The 22,381-nt window shown below is 33.9% G+C and overlaps 1 protein-coding gene across 1 annotated transcript in view; it reads left to right on the forward strand.

Moving 5' to 3' along the window:
• LOC114196665 (N-heparan sulfate sulfotransferase 4) overlaps nt 1-22,381 on the forward strand; it is a 256,389-nt gene that overhangs the window by 119,537 nt on the left and 114,471 nt on the right. The window contains exon 4 of the mRNA XM_028087396.2: nt 5,707-5,861. Within this exon, the coding sequence (XP_027943197.1) occupies nt 5,707-5,861 (155 nt within the window). The remainder of the gene's footprint in view (nt 1-5,706; nt 5,862-22,381) is intronic.

Here is a 22,381-nt window from a genome sequence, read left to right on the forward strand (position 1 = left end):
TGTAGAAATTACTGGTTCAGAGTAGGTATTAGAAACAGACTGCTTTGGGGGCACCTGGGTGGCTCAGTTGGTTAAGCGACTGCGTTCGGCTCAGGTCACGATCCTGAAGTCTGGGAATTGAGCCCAGCATGGGGCTCCCTGCTGAGCAGGGAGTCTGCTTCTCCCTCTGACACCCCCCCTCATATGCTATCTCTCTCTCTCTCTTTCTCTCTTTCAAATAAATAAATAAAATCTTTTTTAAAAATTAGAAAAAAAGAAAGTCATATGCATTACAATATGCTCACCATGATAAGTGTAGTTTCCATCTGTCTCCAAAGTTATTACAATGTTATTAACTATGTTCCCTATGCTATACTTTTCATCCTGGTGATTTATTTATTTTATAACTGGGAGATTATACCTCTTAATACCCTTTACCCTGTTTCACCCATCTCCCACTCCCCTCCCTTTGGCAACCACTAGTTTATCCTCTCAATATATGAGTTTTTTTCTCCTTCATGTTATATGATTTGTTTTGTTTTTTTAGATTTCACATATAGGTGAAATCATATGATATTTGTCTTTCTCTGACTTTCATTTAGCATCATACCTATCCATGTTGTCCCAAATGGTAAGATTTCATTCCTTTTTATAGCTGAGTAATATTCCATTGTGTATATATACCACATCTTCTTTATCCATTCATCTGTGGATGGACACGGGTTGCTTCCAATTCTTGGCTCTTGTAAATAAGAATGCAGTAAACATACGTGTTCATATATCTTTTCCAATTAGTGTTTTTGTTTTCCTTGGGTAAATATCCAGAAGTGGAATTATTGGATTGGATGGTAATTCTATCTCTAATTGTTTGAGGAAACTTCGAACTGTTCTCCAGTGGCTGTGCCAGCTTACATTCCTAATCTGCACAAAGATTCTCTGTACTCCACATTCTCGCCAACACTTCCTAGTTCTTTATATTTTGGATACTGGCTATTCTGACTAGTGTTAGGTGATATGTCATTGTGGTTTTGATTTGCATTTTTCTCCTGATGATTAGTGATATGAGTATCTTTTCACATGTCTTTGGACCATCTGTATGTCTTCTTTGGGAAAACGTATTCAATACCTCTGCCCATTTTAACTGGAATATTTGTGGATTTTTTTTTTTTTTTTGGTGTTGAGTTGTATGAATTCTTTATCAGATGTATCATTTGCAAATATCTTCTCCCTTTTCAGTAGGTTGCCTTTTTGTTTTGTTGTTGGTTTCCTTTGCTGTGCAAAAGCATTTTAGTGTGATGTAGTCCAAATAATTTATTTTTGCTTTTGTTTTACTTGACTGGGGAAACATATCCAGAAAATTATTGCTGAGGTTGATGTCCACAGATTACTGCCTATGTTTTCTTTTAAGAGTTTTATTATTTCAGGTCTTATGTTTAGATCTTTAGTCCTTTTTTAGTTTATTTGTGTATACGGTGCCAGTTTCATTCTTTTGCATATAGTTGTCTAATTTTTCCAACACCATTTATTGAAGAGACTATTTTTCCCCCTAGTATATTCTTCCTTCCTTTGTCATAGATTAATTGACCACATAAGTGTGGGTTTCTGTCTGGGCTCTCTATTCTGTTCTATTGATCTATGTGGCTATTTTTGGGCTAGTTCTATACTGTTTTGATTACGATAGTTTTGCAGTACAGTTTGAAATCTGGGAGTGTGGTACCCCCAGTTTTGTTCTTCTTCCTCAAGATGGCTTTGGCTGTTTGTGATCTTTTGTGGTTTCATACAAATTTTAGGATTATTTGTTCTTGTTCTGTGAAAAATACTATTGATATTTTGATATGGATTGCACTGAATCTATAGATTGCTTTGGATAGTTTGGATATCTTAATATTTGTTCTTCCAATTCATTAGCGTGGCAAATCTTTCTTTCCATTTGTTTGGAATTTCTTCATCTCCTATTTCTTTCATCAATGTCTTATAGTCTTTAGGGGACTGTTGTTACACTTCCTTGGTTAGGTTTATTCCTAAGTATTTTATTATTTTTGGTGCAATTGTAAATGGGATTGTTTTCTTAATTTCTCTTTCTGCTCTTTTGTTATTAGTGCATAGAATACAACAGATTTCTGTATATTGATTTTTGAACTCTGCAGCTCTGATGAATCTGTCAGTTCTAGAACTAATAGGTAACCATAGGTAACTTTTAATAGATTTTCATCACCACACAGTTCTTTTTATTTATTGTAATATTTAAAATTAGTTTAGTGCATGCCTACCTATATGGAACCATGCCAGATTCAATATTACAAAGAAAATACAAACATCTTCTTACCATTCAGGAATTACAATATTTCATACATAATGAGCAAATATAAAGCAGACATTTGTACAAAAGCAACAATGCAGACACTGGAATTTTACAAATTGCATTTTAACATTGCCTTATGGGGATTAACCTCTAGCCCGGATCTTGCCAAAATTATCCTTATATTGGCAGACTTAAAGAACTTTTAGAAGTATACTATTATTTCATAACAAGATCATCTACAAGTGGTAACAAAAAAGCAAATTTTTCAATATTTTACTTCTGAATTTAAAAACTTCCTATTTATTGAGAATTAAGAGAGGTAAGAGGGAAAAACTATTAAGTTAGAACAAAAAAATACTACATTTTTAATTAATAATGATGTAGATTTGGGGGCACCTGGGTGGCTCTGTTGGTTAAGCAGCTGCCTTTGGCTCATGCCATAATCCTAGGGTCCTGAGATTGAGCCCCACGTTGGGCTCCCCTCTCAGCAGAGAGCCTGCTTCTCCCTCTCCCTCTGTGTGCCGTTCTGCCTACTTGTGCTCTCTCTCTGTCAAATAAATAAATAAATAAATAAATCTTTAAAAAAGATAATAATCATGTAGATTTGAATCTAGAGCAGATTAGAAGTAAAAGGCTAAATATGAACACAAATTCTTTTAATGGATTGTAATTTGTGTTAAATATGGTGATGTATGAACTACAAATTATATCCTCACATATTAAATTACGTATAGAAAAATATGTGTTAATAGTATAGAAAAATATGTGTTTGTAGTGATTTGAAAATTTAATATTTTCATTTAATTGGATTTTAAAACGTTTGAAATTCTGCATTGGTCCCTCAGCATAACTTGGTATCATATTTTTCATTAAGCTATTTCTAGTGTCACAAACTTGCCTCACATGGCTTTGAAATATAAGACGTATATAAAGTAAGAGAAAGGCTGATGGGAAATTAATCTATGAAGTGAAAAATAAAGTTTTAAATATCACTCTCAACCTTGTGAAGAGTGTTTATAAATTAACACAATCTCTAGTATAAAAATTATTAATATTTTATGATCATGTATCTGTTTATATCAATAGTCTACAAATTTCATTTAAGTTGATTAATTGACCTCCTTCCTGGTCATGTATGTTTTTTGTGATTCCTGCTACTTTGAGTAACAATCGGTGAAGTTTAAAGTGAATGGAAGCATTTCTCAAACATTCTGTATTCAAAGCACAACAGAAGGGTGGGAGAACTGTCAGTCAATTCATTCATTGCATGTGACATAAAGTAACTCTAATCTGTGCTTCAGTGGGCTAAATTATGGCCATAAGAAACATGGTCTAAACACTTCATGCTTAAAATCCATCCGAGGTAATGATAAACTTTTCTCTATTTGGATTTCAACGTTTGAAATTCTCTATATTAACAAAGTCAATGAATTGCAAGTCTGTCTTACTAACAATTTTAGCTAAAGTTACCAAAAATTAAGGATTCTGTCTGCTCAATTGATTCATAAGACGTTATCACATTCAAAACTTCTATTTATTTACCCTTTGTATAGTAGCAACTATTACAAGTAGTATGGTGCCAAAACTCTAATTAAACCTGATGGTCCTTTCACCCTCTAAGAACTATGCATTATGAACTGTATCCTGAAATAATTCATATACATAAATACACACAAAAGTTTCCATGCACTTCGGTGGACATATGAAAACTCTGAAGTTCACTGACATTATATTAATATGGACTGAATTAAATTATTCACCTCCTCACTGCTCTGGGGAAGTGGCATAATACAGTGCAAGTTAAAGGAATCCAATCTCTGACTTCAAGAAATTAATAATCTAGGCAAGCAATGTTTTCAAGAATTTGTAAAAATATATAAATTTAGAACACTATAAGTATAAACCTGTAGATATTATTTTTAAGAAGAAAGAGATCCTGATATTTATGAAGTGCTTGCTATCTGCAAGTCATGATATTAAGTGCTTTAATAAATCAATCTCATTCACTTTTCACAGAGACCCAATGAGATAGGTATTTATATCCCCATTTTAAACCAGGAAACTGAGATTCAAAGAAGTTGACTTGTCCAAGATCACATAGTAAAGTAAATGACAGAAGTAGGGACTCTACTTCTGTATTTATGGATATCAAATATACACTTTAACCATTTTACAGCACTCTTTACTGCATGATCAGTGAAATCTTTATTATGGGACACATAAATGAAACATTTGGAGAGGATTCTTTAAAAAAAACTTTAATATTTATTTGCTTAGTATTAAACTAAGGAGCCATCTAAAACATACTATATTGTGGAAAAATAAACCAAATAAATACACCTCACACTCTAAGACAGAATCTGTTATTTTACTTCACTTATTTAGTTAAGTATCTAGAGACCAAACAGGAATCAATTCCTATATTACTGACCCAGAACGTTTTAAAATTAGACTGCATATTGTAAAATTGTGCAAAAATTGTATGATTTCATACAGTGAAAATATTTGTTGGTATCTGCAATGAAGAGAATTCCCTGGGAAGTAAGTTGTTATTTCTTTCTTTTTTTTTCACTTGTGGCATGACCAAGGGTTTTTACTATGCCTTGAACACAAATTTTCTTAAGAGAAGTTGAGAACTTTATATTAAAGTTCTCAAGCCAAGGTTCTATTGTGTTAATAACTTCATTGTTTAAGTTTTAAGAAATACTGGTATCAAAATAGGAAATGTGTATGTTCATAATATTTATGTTAAAAATGTAGGGGTACAAAAGTAATTATACAGTGTTAGCTCAACTTTTAAAAAAGCAGAAAAAAATTTAAAAGAAAATACCAAAATACCAAAATGTTAGCTCTAGATGATGATCTTTGTTTTTGTTTTGTTTTGTTTTTGAGATTCATATATCACTAGTCTGTGCTTTTTTTTTTTACTTATTCAGTAAGCATATATTATTTTTCTAATCAGAAAAAATTAACAAACTTCATCACTTAAATTTTAAGCTCAATTTTAGACTCATATGCAAGAATATTTTTAAGAATAAAAAAAATCATCTCTGATCAGGTTTCCCCTGTACATGCAATAAGGAAGAGAATTATCAGCTAATAATTTTAAAACAAAAATAAATTGTCTCAAATGAAGTTTATTTATTCATTTCTCACCATACGCTAGCAATCCTGAACAGTGTCAGTGACAAAATACCCCTAAGTTCTAAACTAAACAACTATCTGCACTCCAACTCATCACAACCCCCAACCACATTGCCTTCCGTGTAATTTAGACTATGGTCATTTCTTTTTATTATTATTAAAACAATGCAAAATAGGATTTATGTATCAGTAGTAAGAAGAATAACAAAAATCTGACAAACATAATCTTCAAGCCAATACGAAATATTCATTTAAACCATTTTTAACTTCATGTTTTACAGGGACTGAAGAGGAAGATGAAGGAGATGACCTTTTGCTTAGGTCTGTGGATGAGTTCTGGTGGTTTCCTCATATGTGGAGCCATATGCAACCCCACCTCTTCCACAATGAGTCATCTTTAGTTGAACAGATGATTCTCAACAAGGAATTTGCACTGGTGAGGATATTTTATTGCAGTATTTTTCAAACTCCAAGTTGTAATGTATAAGTGGATTGCAAAATGAATTTACTGGGGTGAATACAACAGAAGTAGAACAGACAATATCAGAAAGTGCCTCACACGTATTAGGGTACATATCGTTTTGTGTTATTTTGTTCCAGGCATGTGTGTGTATATGGATAGGGCCATGATATACTATAAAATGTATTTTAAAAAGTAGGTCATTGTCAGAAAGCTACCACCTTTTGTTTTATGGAAGAATTATTCTTGCACCTATAAGGAGGAACTCTAGTACTTTCTCCACTGTATTCCTGATACATTATAATTACATCTCAAAAAACATTTATTGTAAGGAGAAATGAATGGATGGATAAACTGAATCATTAGAGCAATAATTGAGAACCAGTGGTTCTCAAACTGCAGCATGTAGCCTTTTCCCCTAAGAGACTTTTTAAAACACAGACTGCTGGGCCCAATTCTGAAGTTTCTGATTCCAAAGATTTTCAGAGAGGCCTGAGAATTTGCATTTCTAACAAATTATCAGATGGCCCATAGGCCAAATCTGGCCTGCTGCTTGCTTTTTCTTGTCCCTGAGCTAAGATATTTTTCATCTTGGGGTGGGTTTTGTTTGTTTGATTGTCTTTTACATTTTTAAATGATTGACTAACAGTCAAAGGTGCAATAATACTTTGTGACATAGATGTTATATAAAATTCAAATTTTAATGAACATAAATACAATGTTGTTGGAACACTGCCACACTTACCTTTATGTATTGTCTATAGCTGCTTTTGCACTACAGTAGAGTTGAAAAGTTGCAAAAGAGACCACATATGGACCACAAAGCCTAAAATATTTACCTTTACTGAAAAAGTTTGCCCACCCTGCTCTATATTAGGTAAACCATATATCCCTCTAACAATCCATTTTTTTCCCCAGAAAAATACTCAGATACCCATTCTCACATCTTCACACAGTGGGAACAGATAGTCACAAGGGGTATGTGGATCACCCAAAGACCCTGGGCCTGAGTTAAACCTATCTTAAAATAAGCAGTTTTCATTTAAAATAAATGACGTGGATGGAACTGGAGGGTATTATGCTGAGTGAAATAAGTCAATCAGAGAAAGACATGTATCATATGATCTCACTGATACGAGGAATTCTTAATCTCAGGAAACAAACTGAGGGTTGCTGGAGTGGTGGGGGGTGGGAGGGCTGGGGTGGCAGGGTGATAGACATTGGGGAGGGTATGTGCTATGGTGAGCGCTGTGAATTGTGCAAGACTGTTGAATCACAGACCTGTACCTCTGAAACAAATAATACATTATATGTTAAAAAAAAAAAGAAGAAGATAGTAGGAAGGGTAAAATGAAGGGGGGGACATCAGAGGGGGAGAGGAACCATGAGAGACTATGGACTCTGAGAAACAAACTGAGGGTTCTAGAGGGGAGGGTGGTGGGGGATGGGTTAGCCTGGTGATGGGTATTAGAGAGGGCACATTCTGCATGGAGCACTGGGTGTTATACGCAAACAATGAATCATGGAACACTACATCAAAAACCAATGATGTAATGTATGGTGACTAACATAAGAAAATTAAAAAATAAATAAATTAAAGAGTTAATTTGCACTGCATGATTGTTAATGTTTCATTTTTTTAAAAGCCACATTAGGAGGCATAGACCTAAAGCCAAATAAGCACTATGATATTTTACGAAGTTATACCTAGTTATTATGTCAATGACTCACCATGCTTTCCACCTCTAAATCCCCAGATCTGTGTCAGATCTGTGCATAGTATCCTTATAAGTAAGTGTGTGTAGCACAAAAAGCAATTAAGTTCATGGACACAGGCACCACAATGCTTGTGTTTGAATCCCAACCTTCCATCAATGGCTGCTTGTTCTTGAACAAAAATTACTTACCCTGTGTCTCAGTGCCCCCATCTGTAGAAATGAGGATAATAGTAAAAGCTACCTCATAGGGTTATACTGATACATATTTGAGGATATGATACATATTTGAGAACACATATCTGTGAGCAGTGCCTGCAATACAGTAAGCACTCAATAGGTGTTAACCAATTATGATCTTCCAAATCCAGACAAGTACACAGTTATGCTTCCCTTTATAAAAGCCAAATATTTTTTTTAAAATACAGATTTACAGATTTACAATAGGTTAATCTTCACTTTACTTTCAAAGAATATCTAATAAATTTTGTACTACTTCATAGCATTGTAAAATTAAGTAAATATTCCCTTTTCAAAAAAATAAACTTACCTTGAGTAAGCATGCTGAATTCTCTCTTTGCAGTTACCTTGACAATAAACTGTTTATCATTTGACTTCAACCTCCCCTACCTCACCTTCACTGTGAAGGCTTGCGCTTTAAGCATGTGGGGTATATTTCATAATGGTTGATTTCACCTGTTTGTATAATTTCTTTTTCTAAAAGGCCATGCCAAAAACACTGGGAAAGACTCAGATGTAATTGCTTTGTAATGAAATGTTGAAAGCTATTTAGAGTTCATTCAGAGCAATTACATTGTTTAGTCAGTGTGGCTAAATGCTAGACTGAAACCTATAAACATATTTTGTAAAAAATAATCTTGTTATATATTGCATAAGCAAAATATTACAACTAAAATGGAGTCTGTTAAACACACATACTGAAATGACACTGTTCTTTTCCTTCTGGAGTTCACCTCGATAAAACTTCTCAGAACTCTTCAAGCAGTGACATCCAAAACCCATCTTTAGCTGTAAACATAGGATGACAGTAAGTGTGTTATCCAGAGAGCCAGGGAATGTATTTCTTTCCTATTAAATTTTATCTTTCCACATCCAGATGACACTTCAAAACCATCAACAGTATCAAGATGGGATAGGATAGTGGAAAGCACTACATGAGATATTGGCAGGCTATATTTTAGTCCTGACTGCAAGTAACAAGTTTTAATACAGTTGGCATTTCATTTAATGTCTTCATGCCCCAGTTTCCTCCCCTGAAATAGTAATGATTTCCTTTTTCATTCTCTTAACCACAAAGTTTTTAGATAATTAATTTACATCAGCTCATCTGCCAACCAAAACTACTGGACCAGATAATCCACTGATCAGTTCCATTTCTATAAAATTCTGTGTTCATTGATATCATCGGTCCACAAATTTGGAATGCACATCTTGAAATACTCATCTAGTTGCAACTGAAGCAATTATGGAAAGAGGTTTTTGAACCAAATGACCAATTTAAACTGAAAAAAATCAAAAATGTTTAAATCTTTTTTTTTTATTCCAACCTGATATTCTTTGGTATGACCTTGCCTGTCAGAGGGGTTATCAGTCAAAAGCACAGTTATTCTCACACTTACACAAAAATGATTCAAATGACATATTACTAGTTTTATACTGATGTTTCAAAAGCAGTTAAACAATCAGAATGGTTTTATTTGTAGTGTTTGTCTAAATTCTGTATGGATAGAGTTCATTTTCTGTTGTAATATGCCTAAAAATCAAGAGAGAGATATATTGCAACACTGTTTCTTTACTGTTTCATCATTTTAGAAGAGCTTCTATTACTGTAAAGCATTGCATTTCTTTTTTTTTGTCAATAACATTTTTTTATTGAAGTATAGTTAGCAGTGTTATATTAGTTTTAGGTGTACAATATAATGATTCAACAATTCTCTACATTATTCAGTGCTCATCACAGTAAGTGTACTCTTAATTCCCTCTATCTATTTCATCCATTCTCCCACCCACCTCCCCTCTGGCATCCACCAGTTTGTTCTCTGTATTTAAGATTCTGGGTTTTTTTGTTTTTGTTTTTCTCCTTTTACTTCATTTGTTTCTTAAATCCTCCATATGAGTGAGATCTTATGGTATTTGTCATTCTCTTCCTTATTTCACTTAGTATTTTACCCACTAGTCAGTCCTTGTTGTTTCAGATGGCAGGATCCCATTATTTTCTATGGCTGAGTAATATTCCATTGTGCATATATCACATCTTCTTTATCCATTCATCTATGAGTGGACACTTGGGTTGCTTCCATATCTTGGCTATTGTAAATAATGCTACAATAAACATAGGGGTACATATATATATTTTTTGAATTAGTGTTTTCATTTTCTTTGGATAAATACCCAATAGCAGAATTGCTAAATCATATGATATTTCTATTTTTAGTTTTTTGAGGAACCTCCATACTGTTTTCCACAGTGGCTGCACAAATTTATATTCCCACCAATGGTGTCCGATTGTTCCCTTTTCTCTACATCCTCACCAATGTTTGTTATTTCTTGTCTTTTTTATTCTAACCATTCTTACAGTTGTAAAGTGATATCTCATCATGGTTTTGATTTGCATTTCTCTGATGATTAATGATTTTGAGCTTCTTTTCATGTGTCTGTTGGTCATTTGTGTCTTTTTTGGAAAATTGTCTATTCAGGTACTCTGCCCATTGTTTAATCAGATTATTTTTTTGGTGTTGAGTTGTACAAATTGTTTATATATTTGGGATATAACTCCTTATCTGATATATCATTTGCAAATATCTTCTTCCATTCAGTAGGTTGCATTGCTGTTTTGTTGATTTCCCTTGTTGTGCAGAAGCTTTTTATTTTGGTGTTGTCCCAAAGATTTAATTTTGCTTTTGTTTCCCTTGCTTAAGGAGACATATCTAAAAAAAAAAAAAAAAAATGTTTCTATGGCTGTTGTCAAAGAAATTACAGCCTATGTTTTCTTCTAAGAGTCTTATGGTTTCAAGTCTCACATTTAAGTCCTTAATCCATTTTGAATTTATTTTTGTGTATGGTACAAAAAAGTGGTCCAGTTTCATTTTTTTTCATATAGCTGTCCAGTTTTCCCAACACCATTTGTTGAAGAGATTGTCTTTTTCTCATTGCATTTTCTTGCACCTTTGTTGCAGATTAATTGATCATATAATCATGGGTTTATTTCTGGGCTCCCTAATCTGTTCTATAGATCTATGTGTCTATTTTTGTGCCAATACAATACTGTTTTGATCACTACAGCTTTGTTCTTCTTTTTCGAGATTGCTTTGACCAGTTGTAATCTTTTGTGGTTCCATATAAATTTAGGATTATTTGTTCTAGTTCTATGAAAAATGTTGGTATCTTCATAGGCATTGCATTAAATATATAGATTGCTTTGGGTAGTATGCATATGTTAACAATATTGGTCCTTCCAATCCACAAGCATAGAGTATCTTTCCATTTGTGTCATCTTCCATTTCTTTTATCAGAGTTTTATAGTTTTTGGAGTACAGATGTTACACCTCCTTGGGTAGGTTTATTCTTAGGTATTATATTTTTGGTGCAACTGTAAATAGGATTGTTTTCTCAATTCCTCTTTCTGCTACTTCCTTATTAGTGCAAAGAAAGTCAACATTTTTTGTGTATTAATTCTGTAATTGTAATTCTGTAATTTGTGACTTTACTCAATTCAATGATCAGTTCTGAAGGTTTTCAAAGTACAATTATTTTTAAATCCATGCACACTTATGTATGTGGTGTGAATGCATGTGTGTTATATATAGGAGGTTATGTATATGTATAGGCGTAATCCACAAACACATGTATATTCAATGTATGAATGTGTTTATGTGTGCATATATATATGTATGCATGCCTATTACATGACCATATATGTCATGTGAGTATCTTTATGCTTGTGTAGAGGGTTAGTTGAATGATAAGTATAGTCAACCAAGATATGTTAATTATAAGATACTATACTTGTATGGCAGTAGGGTGGGGAAAAAAATTTTTGGATTCTTTCTTTTAGTAAACCATACATTTTTTTGCTTTCATTCTGTTGCTTGAGCATCTCACTAACTAGAAGCAACACTTCAAAGATGACAACAAACAAAAGCTCGAGAGAATGAGAAACACTGGCCAACATTAAAGTGCTTGATGAAAATGTTACCAAAAATTATTCCTGACTTAACCTACACCTCTTCTTCAAACCTAGAGAGCAGGAGTGCTTGTAACATAAGCCAGGATTATTTATTTTTATTCCACAATAGATTTATGAGGGGAAAAAAAGAAATTAAAAAATATTGTTTTGTTTTTTATAAGTTTTGTGTACAGACTCATTAACATTTTCCAATTACATTTCCATTAACAATAAATGAGGCCCTTCAGTTCACTAATAGTAGTAGTAGACCATAAATATCCTGAAGGAAAAAAAGAAGAATACAGACTTGTCTTCAATGATAACTTTCCAATAATTATGTTTTTCTTGATATTTTGTTAAATAGTCATGCATCTAATTTATGAGTAAATAAGTTAAGAATTCTTGAAATAAAGGCATAAGTTTTTAAATTCTACTTTTAAAATGCTACATATATTTATGAACTCTGTATAATTTTTTTCATAATTAGAGAACTTTTCTGATAAGAAAAATGCTGACATCTAAATTGTTCTCATAAAAACTCAAACTCACCAGAGTAACTATGGAAAATCTTTAAGTATCACTTATGTAGAGGTTTTAATTAAAAAATAAAAGGAGTGGGGCCCCTGGCTGGCTCAGTTGTTAAGTGTTTGCCTTTGGCTCAGGTCATGATCCCAGGGTCCTGGGATCGAGCCCCACAGCAGGCTCCCTGCTCAGTGGGAAGCCTGCTTCTCCCTCTCCCACTCCCCCTGCTTGTGTCCCCTTGCTCGCTGTGTCTCTCTCTCTGTCAAATAAATAAAAAATAAATAAATAAATAAATAAATAAATAAAAGGAGTGTAATATTGGAATTCACGGCACAAAGATATAAAACTGACAGAGAGCTGCCTTTCAATAGCTGCTATGCCTATATCTTTACTAAATTATGCAGTATACAGACTTATGCTGTACAACAAATACGAGATATCAAAAAACCCTGATAATTATAGTTTATAGGGTATTTCAAAGATAGAAAATTTAGAGAAGGAGGTGCCTGGGTGGCTCAGTCGTTAAGCATCGGCCTTCAGCTCAGGTCATGATCCCAGGGTCATGATCCCACATAAGGCTCCCTGCTCAGCGGGAAATCTGCTTCTCCCTCTCCCTCTGCCCCTCTCCCCTGCTCATGCTCTCTATCACACGCTCTCTAATAAATAAATAAAATCTTAAAAAAAAAGAAAATTTAGAGAAGGTAAGAATATTTAATAAAAAATAAAATTGTGACCACATATTGGCTTAATGAAAGTTCACTAGGTAGCAAATAATGTATTTTGAAGGTTCAATAATGAACAAGGCAGTCTGTGCACTCAGCAGAATAGACACTTACATAAGCATGAAGCATTTAAATAAAATATCAAGAAGCAAAACATCTAAGCATAGATAAATTTGAAACATTTTTGGCAATTGTGTGAGCTTTTAAGAGATCCAGAACTTTTATAACCTAATCTCAGAAATGAAATCCCATCATTTTTACCATACACTACTCATTAGAAGAGAGTTATTAGGTCCAGCACATCATCAAAGGGAGGGGAATTCAACAAGCTAGTGAATACCAATAGGCAGAAATCATTGGAAGTCATTATAGAAACTTGCCTTCACATTTAACTAGAAATAAGAGACATAGGGACTCCTGTATGATAGAAGGCACATTTATTCTTTCATTAATTTGAAAAATATTTGCATATGAACTCAAACATTAAACTCCAAATATTTATTCTGAATCTTAATGCCAATTATATCCCACTGAGCCAAAAATATTGATTCATCTAACACTTCTCTTTTCTCATCCAGTCCATTGCCTTTAGTTGCAAATATGTTTGGAGCCATTGAATTCTCGCCACCTCTACTACTAACTACTTAGTCTAAGTTATAGTTGTATCTTTTTTATCAGCTTTATTGATATTGATATTAACATGTCATACAATTCATCCATATAAACTTCAGTGATTTTTAGTATATCAACAGATTTGTGCAAATTTCACCAAAATGAGTTTAAAAGCATCTTTATCATCTGTACCCATCAGTAGTCATTTCCCTTTCTCCAACTCCCCTAACCCTAGGAGATAATTAATTTACTTTCCATTTCTATAGATTTACTTATTTTGAACATTTTATTTTATATAAATGGGATTATAAAATATGTGTGTGGTCTTTTATGATTAGCTTTTTTCATTTAGCATAGTGTTTTGAGATTCATATATGTTGTAGCTTGTGTCAGTACTTTGTTCCTTTTTATATCCAAGTAATATTCCATTGCTATATTGGTGTTATATTTAATTTATCCATTCATCAATTGATAGACTGTTTCTACTTTTTAGCTATTATTTATAATGCTGCCATAAACATTCATTTACAAGTTTTTGTGTGGACATATGTTTTCGTTTATCTTTATATTTACCCAGGAGTGGAAATGTTGGGTCATACGGTATCTCTATTCTTAACATTTTGAAAAACTGCCAGACTGTTTCCAAATTTTCTGCACCACTTTACATTCCCACCAACAGTGCATGAGGATTCTAATTACTCCACATCCTTGTCAATCCTTGTTATTAACTGTCTTTTCTATTGTAGCCATCTTAGTGGGGGCAAAGCAGTATCAAATTATGTTGTGATTTGCATTTCCCTAATGGTAATGATGTTGAACATTTCTTTTTCATATGCCTCTCAGCTGTCATATATCTTAATTGGAGAAATGTCTATTCAGACCTTTTTCCACCTTTTAGTTGAGTTGGTGGCCTTTTCTTATTTACTTGCAAGAAATCTTTGTGTATTCTTTATACAAGTACTTTATCAGACCTATGATTTGCAAAAATTTTCTCCATATGTGGATTGTTTTTCACTTTCTGAGCTGTGTCTTTTGAAACATAAAAGTTTTTAACTTTTACAAAGTCCAATTTATCTGTTTTTGTTTTTATATTGTTTTTTTCTCTTGTACTTTTTGTGTCAACCTTAAAAAGGCTTTGCCTAACCCAGGTCATAAAAGTGTAATCCTATATTTGCTTCTACAAGTTATATAGTATGTACTCTTATGTGTAGTTCTGTGATGCATTTAGTTAATTCTTTTGTGAAGTACAACTTCATTCTTTCACATGTGGATACCAGGTTGTACCTGCATTATTTGTTGAAAAGACTATTCTTTCCCCCACCAAATTGTCTTGGTACTTCTGTCAAATATAAATTGACTTAAATGTAAAGAAGTATTTCTAGACTCTCAGTTCTGTTATTCATCTCTATGCCTGCCCTTGTGCTAGATCTCATAATTTTGATTAGTATATATTCACAATAAGTTTTGATATTGGGAATTGTGAGTCCTCCAGCTTTGTTTTTCTCTTCCAAAATTGTTTTGTCTATTCTGGGTCTTTTGCAATTTCATATGAATTTTAGAATCAGCTTATCAATTTCTGCACAATGGCTAGCTGGGATTTTGACAGGACAGCACTGAATCCACAGATCAATTTAGGAAATGCTCCCATCTTAACAATATTAAGTATTCTGATCTATGTACATGAGCTGTTTTTCCATTTATTTATGTCTTCCTTTGTTTTTTTCCAACAATATTTTCTAATTTTCAGAGTCTGTGTTTCATACTTTATTAAATACATTCTTTTTTTTAAGATTTTTATTTATTTATTTGACAGAGAGAGAGACAGTGAGAGAGGGAACACAAGTAGGGGGACTGGGAGAGGGAGAGCAGGCTTCCCACGGAGCAGGGAGCCTGACACGGGGCTCAATCTCAGGATCCTGGGATCATGACCTGAGCCGAAGGCAGACACTCAACCGACTGAGCCACCCAGGCGCCCCTATTAAATACATTCTTAAGTATTGTATTCTTTTTGATGCTATTGTAAATGACATTGTTACTTAATTTCACTTTCACATTATTTTTATAGAGAGAAGTACAATTGATTTTTGTATATAGAGCTTGTAACCTTCAAATTTGCTGAATTCATTTACTAGTTCCAGAGTTATTTTAGTGGATTCTTCAGGATAGTTTATATATAAGATCTTATCATTTATAAATAGAGATAGTTTCACTTCTTTTCTAATCTGGATACATTTTATATCATTTTCTTGTCCAATTTCCCTGGTAAGAACCTCCCCTATAATGTTGAATAGAATGGGAAGCCCAAAAATCCTTGTCTTATTCCTGATCTTAGGAGGGAAGCATCCAGTCTTTCACCATTAAGCATGATTCTAGTTATAGGCTTTTCATAGATACCCACTATCAAGTTGAAGTTCCGAGGTCTATTCCTACTCAGTTGAGTATTTTTATTATTAAAGAATGTTGGAATGTTCATACATTTTGAGGGAGGTCTATTCAGTTGGTTATGTTTTTCCCTTTGTCTTATTGATATGATGTATTACACTAATTGGTTTTTAGATGTTAAACTAACCTTACATTCCTGTGATAAATCTCAGTCCTGGTGTATAATGTTTTTTATATGTTGCTGAATTTAATTGTTAGTACTTGGCTGAAGATTTTGCATGTGCATTCCTGGAATATTGGTTTGTGGTTTTCTTTCATTATGATATCTTTTTCTGGTTTTAGTGGTAGGTTAATACTAGTCTCATAGAATTAGTTGAGAAATGCTCTCCCTTCTTCTGTGTTTTGAAAGAATCTGTCCATGATTGGTACTAATTCTTCACATGTTTGGTAGAACTCACCAGTGAAACCTGGCCTGGCTCTTCCATGTGGAAAGCTTTTAAATTATTAAATCAATCTCTACTTGTTATAAGTCTATTTGGATTTTCTCTTTCCACTTGAATCAGTTTTAGTACTTCATGTGTTTCTATGAATTTATCCATTTCACCTAAGTTAGCTAATTTTTTGGTATAGAGTGTTCATCATATCCCTTATGGCTATTTTGATTTTTATAAATTTAGTAGTGTTATCTTCTTTTGTTCCTGATTTTACCAGTTTGAAACTCCACTAATTACCAGCAGCATGCTCTACGGTTTTCAATGCCTTAAGGTGCAGACTTTACCATAGTCTGAATCAATAAAGTGCATTCCCTTTTATAGAAAGTAGTCTTTGAGGTAGGTCTATGAGACTTTTTCCAACCCCAGGAGTGTTCTTAGCTGTCCCTTTCCTTGGTTCTCTCTAATAAACTTCTTGTTTGGTCTATTATTAGCTTGTTGTGAATTTTAATTAAAATAACAACAGCCTCCTCTAAATTGCTTACCATCAAAATCTCCATTGTTTTCAAGGGTGACCTTAGGCTGGAACTTTTCCATACTCCGTCCCAAATAAAGTAAGTTCCTTTGGAGAAAATTTAGGAGCTCTCTCTCTTTCTATGAACTACATCTCCTCCTAGGCAAAATCTTTGCATCCGCTGTTTCAGAGCTGAAGTGGGGACAATGACCTCCTTCTCTCAAAGTGGCACCCATAGATTTATGAGCAGGGTACTAGGTTGGGATGGTAGTCTCTGGTCTTCTCAATTTGGCTCTCCTGGCTTAGAACCACCATCCTACAACTGAGCTGGAGCAAGGACAAATCATGGTTTCAGTATTTTTGGTCTCTGCCATCTAAGATACAAATGAGGAAGAGAGCTCTAGATCTCTCAGCTGTTCTTGCCTAGAGTAGAACTTCTGTGCACAGAGCTAGGAGAATGAGAAATTCTCATGGCCTGACACTCCCAGGGAGAATCACAGCTTTAGACTGGAATCTAAGGAGAGAGAAAAACCCCTGTGTTCCTGGCTGCACCTTCCTGGGGTAGGAATTTTTTCATTCTAAACTGAGGCAAGTGGGGAAGGGTGTGGGTACATGGCTCAGTTGGCATATACTTTCACTGTTTTTACCAATCTTCATAGATTTTCTTGAATAATATTCCTTCATTTGCTGTACATCCTTAGTTCATTTCCCAGAGATTTTAAATGGTTGAGTTTTTTTTAAAGATTTATTTAGTTATTTGAGTGAGAGTGAGCATGAGTAGGGGGAGGGGTGGAGGGAGAGGGAGAAGCAGACTTTCCACTGAGCAGAGAACTGGGACAACTCGGGGCTTGATCCCTGGACCCCAAGATCATGACCTGAGCTGAAGGCAGATGCTTATCCAACTCAGCCACCCAGGTACCCCTAAATGGTTGTTTTTTAAATAATTTCTATAAGTTATGGTTGTCAGAATTCTCCAGAAGGGGCACCTGGGTGGCTCAGTTGGTTAAGAGACTGCCTTCGGCTCAGGTCATGATCCTGGGGTCCCGGGATCGAGTCCCGCATCGGGCTCCCTGTTCAGCGGGGAGTCTGCTTCTCCCTCCGACTCTCTTCCCTCTCGTGCTCTCTATCTCTCATTCTCTTTCTCTCAAATAAATAAATAAAATCTTTAAAAAAAAAGAATTCTCCAGAAGTCAGAATTCTACCATAATATCTTGACTAACAACAGCACCCTACTGGTGTCCAGTTCCACTCTTGGCCCTCTTGAATCTATTCCCATCAAAGCAGCTATAGTGACCCTGTTAACTTCTAATTCAAATTCTGTTACATTTTGTTTCAAAGTCCTCCAAACTACCTTAAAATAGCCCTTATGGCCTTTGCATCTGACCCCTTGTTTCCCATGCCCCATGTTCCCCTCTGATATTTTAATGGCTGGTACTTGAAAGACTCCAGTAATTTTCCCTGATGTGCTAGAATTTCTAGACTGGGTTTTCAAATTAAAACCCACCATGCTTTGAAATAATTTGTTTGTTAAATCTGCTGTGTCTATTTTTTTTGTATCAGTACTTTAAATCCTAAAGCAGGGTAGGCTGAAAATATTTTTAAGTTTGAAAAAGCATTAAATAATGAAATCAAATATTAATGGCATTTCCTTGGAAGACAGAGCAGTAAAAATTTGCTAAATGTTTCATAAATGGACTATTCATATGATCTTGAATATATTTAATAATACTTATTGGAAACCTATGATGAGTGAAATGGTCTTAGGAAGGAAGAAAATAATAAAATCACAGTGGGAAGATTATAGAATAGCAATAGAAAACTCGAAGCTCACTTATATGAGCACTTAAATGATTTTGTTACTGAATACAGAGCATTTATTTATAGATGGCATTTTATAACGATTTAAAAGTATTTCCATATATACACCATGTGGTCAGTAGAGATATCTCTTCATCATTATAACTATTAATTATTTTTTCTCTTTATGTTAAGTATGCATACATTTCTCATATATTGTTCAAAAATATCATTTATAGACACAATTTATTTATCACCATGGTCCTTTACCATGACAATATTTTGTCCATCATAATTCTTTATACCTTCCTATTAATACTTGTGTGTTTTGGGGCACCTGGGTAGCTCAGTCGGTTAAGCATCTGCCTTCAGCTTGGGTCATGATCCCGGGGTCCTGGAATCGGGCCCCGCATTGGGCTCCTCGCTCAGTGGGGAGTCTGCTTCTCCCTCTCCGTCTACACTTCACCCCTGCTCATGCTCTCTCTCTCTCTGTTAAATCAATAAATAAAAATCTTTAAAAAAAATACTTGTGTGTTTTATCTGGGATACTCAAAATTACACACCTATAGATTCAATCTTTAATATATGCTATATCAAGATGGAATATTTGTATTACAATGTGTGATTTATCCATTTGTCACTGAAAAGCTTTAGCCTCTGTGTGATTTATTGTTTTAACCATTTCAGAGAGTAACTTTCTGAAATACGTAACTTACTGTTTTTAAATTAATAAATGCATTCTAAGCATCATGTCTCATTTTTCACAAGGACAAAAGGTTTTCACTGTTAATACAAGCGATTTTACTGTGTTCTCAGAGTCTGCTGAGAATATGTGGACTATTTGCTCCTAAACTGTGTTCTTAAAATTTTTGAATTTTTGCATCTACTTTTTCAAGTTTTCCAATTTATGGTTTATAAAATTGTTAACTTTCTCTTCTAGCTATTGTCATGTTATCTGAGTATAGCAGCCAGATTCCCATTTTATTAAAATGAAGTGGTCAAACTAAATAACCATTGAGGTCCATGATATCTCTAACATTCTATAAATCTGAGTTGCTCTGAGCTTGGAAATCAGATACAGCAAGCTTCTTAAGCTTGTTTCCAAAGAGATAGTTAAAGCATTCAATTTCACAAATGAGAAAACTGAACTCATGTGTAAATGGTCACACTGAGAACCCATACTCTGCTTTGTGGTTCCTAATCCAGTGACCTCTAAAAAGTTGAAAAATTGTTGAAGAACACAGACCTTTCTTTCTGTATTGAGAGAAGGAGATGTTATTGCATAAAAATTTAAAAAGTTAATATGGAAAACTGAAGTGTGAAAATGGTATAATGATCAGCGTATTGCATAATAAGTGAAAAAATTTTTATTTTTCTTTCAGCTACCCATTGCCAGGAGATTTTTTACCCTTTTTACAAGTAGAATGATATTGTTTAATAAAGTTATTAGCTAGCTTATTCAAGCAGGCTCTAAGGTTTTCATCAATTCCTATTTTCACCAAACCTACAACATGAAGAATAGCATGAACTTTTTGCCTGAAAATTAGAATTGGTATTTCATTAGCTATTAATATTCATACTGCTTAGCAATGGATTTAGAGGGGAAAATGGCTTTTGTTGTCATGTGTTGTATCATGGTAAGTCTTTGACTTGCTGGTCTGATATTGGCAAGTAGATGAGAGAATTTCCCTTAGACAGAAAATCTCTACAATACATATTTATCTATTTGATTTTCCTAACGGAGGGCAACAACAGACCCACCCATCCCCCAAATTGCTATTTTAGTTGCAGCGTCTTTTTTCTGTCAAGGAGCTATTTTATTTCTGAACATGTTTAACCTCAAAGGAATAAATGCCACCTACAAAATTAACTTTAATAACAGGCAACAATAATTGAGGGAAATGAACTATATCATTCAAAATATTTTAAGTGTAAATCTATCAAGGTTTGCATCTATCTCACCTGAATACCTTGTTGTCATTACTTTTAGTAAATGTAAAGCCTTGAAAGTCATTCCTTCTGCTTTATGGCTTTTATGCATTTAAATAATCTTTTAAGATTAACTAGAGAACTCTAATTCTTTTCAAGTGTTGATACATGAAACAATTGAAGCAGAGGATTTCCCCCTAGGAGATAAGCTGATAACTGCTTAAGGTAGTTGTTAATATTTAATTTATTTCCTTTAAGGCAAATAAATATTTCCTCTAAATATTAAGTTTTGTTTATATTATACGAAACAGTAAACTATGCACAAAATACAAAAGACAAAGTTATGTTGCTCTGAAAAAACCTTAGCTATTTTTACACATAAAAATCTTTTGTGACATGAGTTTTCCCTGTGCAGGCCTTCGCCCAATTGTTCGGTGTAATAGTTAAGCCCAGGCATTGGACTTCAGACCTATCTTAATTCAAATTCCATCTTTGCCAATTATTAAATGGGTGACCTTAGCAAGCAACTTAAAATTCTTGTGCTTTTTATTTTCAAATATGTAAAATGGGGATGATAGTAGTTCGTACCTCATAGGTTTTTATGAGGATTACGGGATGTATGGACATGTTCGTATATGTATAATGTTTAGCAAAGTGTTTGACACATAAGTGTCTCAAAAAATATTTGTCATCATCATCATGGCTACCATCATTTTCGCCATATTTCTTCAAGAAACATATGATCATTCTTTTTGAAATAAGAGGTTGGTGGTGACAATAATACCACCAAATGACTTTTTCAAAGTTATGTATTATGCAAGTTGGGGACAGATACAACATATTCTCATTTACCTTGCCGTTTTCTATCCGTAATTCAATACTGAATATGATCACTAATTTTTAATAATTAAAAGGAACTAGTATCTTACCAAACATTCCAAGAGAAAAGAACATGGATGATAGAAGTTTTTTTTTTTTTTTTTATATTTTATTTATTTATTTATTTGTCAGAGAGAAATAGAGAACACAAGCAGGGGGAGTGTCAGGCAGAGGGAGAGGGAGAAGCACACTCCCTGCTGAGCAGGGAGCCCGATGTGGAGCTTGATCCCAGGACCCTGGGATCATGACCTGAGCAGAAGGCAGACACTTAACTGACTGAGCCACCCAGGCACCTCTGATAGTAGTTGTATTTTTAAAGAAATAAGTAAAAAAAAAACATAGAAAGGTTGATTTATGTACATGTGAACTCTTAACTCTGAAATTATTGTTGTCCAACTATGTCCAAAAATGTTCAGATATTTCTTCCAGTGTGAAAAAGTAACTCTCTCTTTTCCTTCACACATTTGTTCCTTCCTTTCTTCCTTCCTTTTACTTTTTTGCAAAGAACACAAAAATACTAATTCTTCCTTCCTGTCTTTCTTCCTCTTTTCCTTCCTTCGTCCCTTTCCTCAATATACAATTAATGAATAATGCCTAAATAATGTGTTCCACTCTTCTGGTAAGATATATATTGCTTCAGCACTGACCTATCAGTGGCTCTGGAAACACTGCTTGTGGGATTTGGCCTGTAGTCTGTTTTTATAGGGTTGGTGTACTAAAGATTAGCTTTATATTTTTAAAGGATTGTAAAAAACAAACAAAGAACAATGTATGACAGAGGCGTTAGGTTGCTGGCAAGTTCTAAAA

Source organism: Eumetopias jubatus, unplaced genomic scaffold, assembly GCF_037043125.1.
Source record: "Eumetopias jubatus isolate StellerSeaLion01/CBP00866 unplaced genomic scaffold, mEumJub1_p1.0 scaffold_2, whole genome shotgun sequence".
NCBI lineage: Eukaryota > Metazoa > Chordata > Mammalia > Carnivora > Otariidae > Eumetopias > Eumetopias jubatus.